This window comes from Citrus sinensis, chromosome 5 (assembly GCF_022201045.2).
Source record: "Citrus sinensis cultivar Valencia sweet orange chromosome 5, DVS_A1.0, whole genome shotgun sequence".
Classification (NCBI taxonomy): Eukaryota; Viridiplantae; Streptophyta; class Magnoliopsida; order Sapindales; family Rutaceae; genus Citrus; species Citrus sinensis.
In genome coordinates this window covers 37,773,683-37,781,399 of record NC_068560.1, presented here as the reverse complement: position 1 = coordinate 37,781,399, position 7,717 = coordinate 37,773,683, and the positions used below count along the sequence as shown (strand labels likewise).

The window sequence follows — 7,717 nt, the reverse complement described above, 5'->3', positions numbered from 1 at the left end:
TTACTAAAAGGTAATCATAAAGTCAATAGAATTCACTGAACAGACCAAGAATAGATACTATACAAACTAATCCAAATTATTAATAATCACAAGCTGAACAAGTAAAATAAGTTCAACCAGAATTACTATAGATAAGGCGTTCGGTAGCCTTCACCAGTTGTAAAAATCAATGAGCACTCACAAGGAAAGGATGCTGGCAAACTCCACACTCAATAGTCTCAGAACCTGAGCTCGGTACTTGGACCTGTAAAAATTCTCATAATCAATCCACAATGACATGTAAAACTATCAATTTATTGCACTTTAAGTCACTAAGATATATCTGACGTGCCATTCGCAATTGTACAACAATTTTGCATATGGCATACAACATAAGAAATCTTAGCCTTTTCCAAATGCTACGCATCTTTCACATTAATGGTGAGGGAGAATTACAAACCTGCAAATGGACAGTGCAAGTGGGACAAGCAACTTCCCTCATCCGTCTACCAGATCCATCAGACTTGGATCCTGCAAAAGCAAACAATCAATTAGCACTGCATATAGCCAATGAAACACAGGTGGAAACCACCCATCCGAGTAAAACTTTAAAGGGAAGCATATATTAAAATATTCTATATTTAAGAGAATAAATACCTGATGATGACTTGCGATTTTTCTCCATTTCCTCCTATCACAATTAATTGGCATCAATAAAATACAAATTACCACCAGACATTTAAGTTTAAAAGCGACATTTACTCTTTGTTCCTATCTATCCCCAACCCCCCCCCCCCCCCCCCCCCCAAAAACAAAAAAAAGAGGCTACATTTACGCTGGTAAAATAGTTTGAAATGAATAAGAACACATCAATTACCTGAAGCTTCCTCGCAAGATCCTCATGACTCTGTAATGCAGGTTTATTAGCCATTTCTTTAGCATTACTTAGCCTCTGAGTCACTTCCGCCTACAAAGGACAATAATACTGTAAGAATAGTCCTAGACCTTCGGAGACTATGCATATATTACACTATTAGAAGGGAAAGTGTATGTTATACATCTGTAATAAAGTGGCACTGAATAAATGCTCATGTAAGCTTCATGAAAGAGGAGGATGACGAGCATGCCAACCCTTTTAGCTGGAGTTAGTATGCAAATGGAATGATCCACATAAATCCTTTTCACTATCTTAAAACACTATATATTCCAACGCTGGCGACATGTATCTTTCACCATACAACTAAACGAGTAAATATGAAAAAGTACTTATTTCAAGGAACTCTTCGATGATTTAGGCAAAGAATAATCATTGCCCCCACAAAAGATGGTAATGGTCAGAGAACTAATGAGGATTCACTTTAGAGGGAGAGACCCACAAAACAGAAAGTTAATGGAAAATTACATCTTATGTTCACCTAAATCTGCATGAGTTCAGACAATTTTACTGCCCATTAGCATAAACTGTTGCACCATTTATCGTCAAATAAAGAAAAGACTAATTTCTTCTGTTTTTATCAGGTTAAAGGAGAACTCAGCAGGAAACCAACCAAACCATGTAAGTAACATTGTTCTCTATCCACTCCATGGCTAACCAGGAAGGTCATGAATAATCATGTGAATAGCTTGTCCAAGACACATCAAGAACTTAGAAGGGAAGCATAAAGGAAAAATATGAAATCTAATCATGATAGGACCAACATGCTGATAGAAGCCAGGAAAAGAAAAAAAGGACATTAAGATTTAAGCAAGGCTGATAAGCCAATCGATAACGCCTACCATGCATCGGTCACAAACTCGAACCGGCTGAGCGTTCGCATCAGCAGTAAGAGCAATCCTTCCGTGGGTACACTTGTCACAGAAAATATCACCACAGTTCCTGCAGTGATGCTGAAAGAAGTGGGAAGAACAGGAGGTTAGGTGCCAAGGCATGCAAAAGTCAAAACTCATGAAAACAGATGTACCTTGCGCACAAAAGCCGAAAAATCTGTCCCACATGCTGTACACTTTGAAACAGCTTCATCAGGGACCTATGTAAAACAAAAATAATAAAAATAACCATATTAAGTATAACTTTAAAATCGAAATACTAGTCAACTTAAAATAACAAAATGAATCAAATAGAATGCAAAAGGTTAACATACATGTCAAATATATAGAAGAAATCAAGAAAACATGTCTCTAATCTTACCCAATGATCTTTCTCCTCGTTGCCAGGTTTCATCAAGTTCATCCAATCAGCAAAGCCTTTCTTCTGCTCCCCAGTCTGTTCGGCTGTCTTCAAGGAATCAGAAGACCTGCTCCTTCCACCACCCATCTCCTTCAACTGCAAGACACAAGTCACTTCAAAATGTTTAAAAAGGTATACAAATCGGAGAACCACTTGTGTTACTCTAGAGGACTCGAAAATAAGATTCAGAATCAAGTCAAATACATTCTACCATTATGATAAAAAAGCCATTGATATTATCTAAAAGTTAAGCCTTAAAAACATATACATGGTAAAGGTCATAACAGCCATTCTAAAATCTTCCACATGAAAGAAGCAGCAGCATGTCATAATTTATAAGATCTCAAGATGAATTGATAGACACCATCTCATAAGTGGCATTGGTATGACAATCAAGAAACTAACTTAAAGAAATATAACAGTAGGTCCATCTTAGGTATCCATTGTACAAATACTTAAGAAAAAAATTAAATTTACTGATCAATATGATAATTTTACACTTGAAATTATATAAAAAACACAGATCGACTTGCATGGATCAACCCAAGTTGGAAGCAGAAAGAACACTAAAGCTACACAGATTGACTTAAAATTACATAAAAAATTGCATTTATTGAACAATATGATAATTTTACACTTAAAATTATATAAAAACACAGATTGACTTGCATGGATCAACCCAAGTTGGAAGCAGAAAGAACACTAAAGCTACACAACTGTTTTTCGAGCCATTTCTAGTCAGACCTTGAGTTCAGCTCATTGTTACCATAAGATTCATTTTTCAAAGGATTGTCAAAGTTATTACTTGTTGACAACCGAAAAAGAATTAAATAAAAATTAACCATTTTTAAGCAATAAAAATATTATTCTCGTGAGTCTGTGAACCAAACCTGTACAGTAGCAGCTGTCACTATGTCCAATAGGGTGGTGGCAGTGTAACTATTTGATTGTAATCTAATACGTCTTGGTTCAATGTCCACGGAACTCTTGGACCAGAATGCCAGGGTAGATGAATCGGCAAGCTACAATAGAAAACAAAAATCTCTCTCAATATTAAGGCCAGAAAATACCAGTGAGAGAGAAATTCAGAAAGGGGAATCAATAACTCACCTCACATCTTGTGATATTCTCAAGAGGATATATTCTCAATGTCCGGCTCGTATTTGGATCAAGCATACGAATTCCATCCAAGCCAATCTGCAAAAAGATAATAAACACCAAATGATTGGAGTGCTTTAAGTAATACTAACAATAACTACCTTCTAAAGGTATTATCATTCTTGACAACATCGATTGTAAGCAATAAAAAATCCTACAATAGAAAAAACGATAATAACAAATATTACCAAGGAAAATCCACAGAGGATTCTCCAAGCATCTGCTATTCTGTTCGGAACTCCAATAAATTTTTATTTACTATTTTTCAAAGAGAACTATTAAATACCAGAAAATGTGTAAATCCAATACCATAGATATATTTCCCATTAACTGCAACTACTGCATTCTACTTGATAGAATTTTACCACCAATAAATATTCAAATTACACTAAATAAATCCATAATGGTCCGGATAGACAAGCTAATTCAATTAACGTAGACTTGTACTAACCTGGCAGAGCACGTCCATGGTACTCTGGCCTCCACTTTCAGCCAACAACTTGACCCGAAACTTCTGGACCCCACTCTTTACATCCTGATGGGTGTCCACCTTTGGTACTGCTCTCACAATCTTACTCGAACCCGATCCCACAGATGATCGAGAGTCCTTGGCGGATGGGAAACTGATTGATCGCCCATAATCGTCAAACAAAGTCGAATTCGATGACTTTGGAACCGTGCCACGTGCGCCGTATGGCTCCAGTTTGCCCCCTTCATACGCATAAACACCGTCCCCATATCCATCATCATAAAGCGGAAGATTAACACTCTCTGGTCGCTTTGCATAAAGATCGGAGCCCAAATTCGAACGGCTTCCGTTATAACCTCCGTATTTATCATCAAAATACCCACCACCAGAATCGAATTTCACCGAATTGGGATTCTCGTAGAGATTATCATACACTGGCGGGACCGTCGAGCCCACGTGGCTAAAAGGAGTGGATGAGTAAGGCGAATTGGGATTAGGATTTGGCGGGGCGTAATTGGGGCCCGTCTGATGCTGATCAAACGGCGGGTAGAAAGCCGGCGGCTGCTGTGGCGGTTGGTAGGGTGCATGGGAGTCATACGGCGGGAATTGTTGCGGAGGAATGGGATTGAATGAAGAAAGTGAATTAGGGTTTGGCGGGGACGGCGTTGCTGTGGGAGTTGCCGGGGTGTAGGAAGGGGCCGTGGGAGGGACAGGATCGGAATTTTGAGGATATGGAGGGTAGTTTTGGGAATATCCCCCCGAGTAATCGGACGGAGAGTAACTGGTACTGAACGGCGGTGCTGATGCGTAAGACCTCGGTTGAAGATCCACCGCTGGATTGGGGTTAGGGTTAGGGTTAGGGTTAGGGTATTGGTGATAATAGGAGCTGTAATCTCCTTGTTGCATATTGAAAATTGATGATTGGAATTTTTTGATCTGATGGCTGATGATCGAGGGCTGAAGGATTCGTTTCTTCTATTTTGTACGCAAAGTCCTAAGGCCAGGATGAGTAGACCGAATAGAAAAAGATCCTGGGAGTAATTAGGGAAAATTTTGTGTGTTAACCTTCTACAAGTAAGTTAATGGCACACTCGGTTTTCTTTTATTGACACGTGGCACACGATCCTCGGTTGTGCAACTTCAGTACTTCATTGCCCACAGGCAGGCCTCTATACTTCTTCTAGGCGTCACGCGTTCCCGCGTTTAAGGCCGATCACTATTGAAGCTTTTAACATAACTGTCATGAAATAATTAATTTATAAAGAAAATTCCTTAAATGTTAAGTAAAATTAATTTTTTGAAAGTAGAATGAATTTTTAAAATAGTATTTCATAAATTTTATGGTTAAATTATTATAATAATATAAACAATTTATATATTTACAAATATATATAATTATTTTTAATGTATGTATAATAATTGATAATTAAAATAAATATTCATATTATTACTTTTATTTTTTATTTTTTATCTCAATATAATTGACAACAATGATAATCTTTTTAAATTTAACGATTTTATTTTTAAACTATTAAGGATAATTTTATATTTTTATAATATACATGAGTATATATAAACAATTGTATTAACTATAAATGATTTTGAAACTCAAATTTTAAAAAACTAATTCTTCCCTGCTTTTTAAAATTTTTTGTCAGATGAGATGATTTTGCTAAAAATAATTTCTAAAAAAATACTATACACCAAAATTGGCTTTTATCTTTTTAAAATCATTTTTGATCCTTTGAAAAATAATCTCAAATTGTGCCTTAATTTATGAGCACGGTTTCTAACACCCCTCTAAAGTACTTATAACACTTTTTTTTTTAATTTTATTTCATATCATACACCAATTTAATTTATAAGTACAAACCAATATATTTAACTTAATTTATAAGTACAAACCAATATATTTAACTATCTTTACATAAAATTTCACTATTATAAAAATGTTTCTCTTAATTTTTTATTTTGAAAATACATAAAATTCTAAAATTTTCAATTATTTTCTTTTTATCACATAATTTCTGTTTCATGAGTCTAAACTCTTATAATTTTCTTTAAGAAAATATTTTTAAATTAAATTTAAAATACAAATGTAAATTATGAAATGGGTTGGGTGTAAAAAAAATTGTTAAAACAATAATTTATTTAAGTTTTTAATTGAAATTCTAACCAAAATAAAAAATGAATTAATTTATCTTTTATTGTCTAAGTAATTTCTATGATAAAAGGATTTTATGAGAAATTTTGAAGGGTGTAAGAAAACCCACTCGTAATCCACCGACGTATGCTAGGGTTCCTTGCACTCGTGAATGACATGAAAAAAAGATTAGAAATTGACGATATCTACATTGGACCAACTTATTTGGCCAAAAACTTTGATAATTGTCCGGATATATGGAAGTAAAAAAGTTTTCGATTTTTTGAACTGGATCTGAATAAAACACATTCATTTTTTTACCTCAATGATGCTGAAGTAATATTGCTCATTGGTTGGCAAGTCTAACCATACTAACGGTGACATTTCACCTGATGGAGATGGCGGTCCGACAAATCGATAAATTGTTAAATTTCTGTTTTTATTTTTTCAAACTTATTATATAAAAAGTTATTTGTTAAATTATTGAAATCAACACTTTAAATTTAATTAATAGAAAATTCAGGTCAAATTTATGCATGACAAAAAAGTTCGACCCGAATTTTGGTCCAATTAATTCAATCCGAATTTTTCAGGTTTTGACCCAAATTTAAGGATTTCAGGTTGGGCTCGAGCCTAAATATGAGGGTCCGATTAAAATTCAGGTTAGAGTAAATTCAAAATAAAAAAATATTTTATTTATATAATTTTATAAGACATAATTTTATATTATCTTTAAAAAAACTTAAATATCATAAAATTCGAGCTTGAAAAAAAATCTGACCTGAAATTTGAATGTTTAGGTTTTTTTTTAGTTGGCTCTTTTATTTTTGTGATCTGATCGGACTCGGGCTTGACCCCAAGCCCGAGCCGACAAATTGGCATCCTTAGTTGAATTCATATGTGATTGTATTGAATTCTCCAAATCAAATGAATTACAGTCCAAATCAATACCCGAAAAATCCAAACGAAAACGGATTTGCCCTACCCAAATTACAAACTCCAATTTACGTAGCTCACGGCTAATCTCAATTAATTATCTGCTCGGTATGAGAGCAAATGATCACACCAGGGGGCTTATGGATTAATCATAATAATCGACCTTTTTGGTCTGCCTCTGTCGACTCCTTTATAATATGGGTAATGCTAAGTTACATGCATGTACCTTACAATCCTCTCACATAAATAATGTATAAATACTATTTATGTGAGAGGGTTGTAAGATACATACATATAACTTAGAAGGATCCTTATAATATACTGTCTCGGGCCAAGAACGAGCCATTTTTGCTTTCTCATTTTCAAAACGAGGGATCCTTATAATATACTGTCTCGGGCCAAGAACGAGCCATTTTTGCTTTCTCATTTTCAAAACGATTCCATGTTGGTCGAGGGACCCAATTGCATGATCCACGTTGTGGACCCACGTGACCCTCAATGGGGGACCATCATGTGGCAGGAAATTCGAAAACAGTGTGGTGTAGACTCCAGATCAAACAATCAAAGGCTAGAGGCCTAGAGCTGTTTGGGGTTAAAGCTTTGACTGCGTTTATATTTTCATTTCTAGGCACCTAGACCCTAGTTTTACGTTGCCGTTGTTACTGAGCTTGTGTGATTTTCTAGAGCAATTAATTCCAACTCGTTGGAAGAAGGAAACAGAGATAATGGCGGTGGCAGTTCCATCCTTTGACACATTTGCTTTCAAGAAAATCTTTATTTGTCAGTCGAGACATTACACTTTTAC

At 35.2% G+C, this 7,717-nt stretch overlaps 1 protein-coding gene across 2 annotated transcripts; it reads right to left on the bottom strand.

Annotated features, from left to right (window-relative positions):
* On the bottom strand, window positions 1–4,884 carry LOC102614530 (protein FREE1). Of its 2 annotated transcripts, none has more exons than XM_006473633.4 (10): window positions 3,816–4,884; window positions 3,317–3,403; window positions 3,097–3,228; window positions 2,168–2,302; window positions 1,941–2,006; window positions 1,756–1,866; window positions 857–946; window positions 637–667; window positions 440–510; window positions 1–244 (listed from the first exon to the last, which is right to left on the bottom strand). In XM_006473633.4, the coding sequence occupies exons 1-10, from the start codon at window positions 4,737–4,739 to the stop codon at window positions 167–169; spliced, it is 1,725 nt and encodes a 574-aa protein (XP_006473696.2). In that variant the 5' UTR covers window positions 4,740–4,884; the 3' UTR covers window positions 1–166. The 2 variants fall into 2 exon arrangements, with proteins under 2 accessions (XP_006473696.2, XP_006473695.2); XM_006473632.4 differs by having other exon boundaries at window positions 637–670; window positions 3,816–4,883.
* Window positions 4,885–7,717: the final 2,833 nt, after the last annotated feature.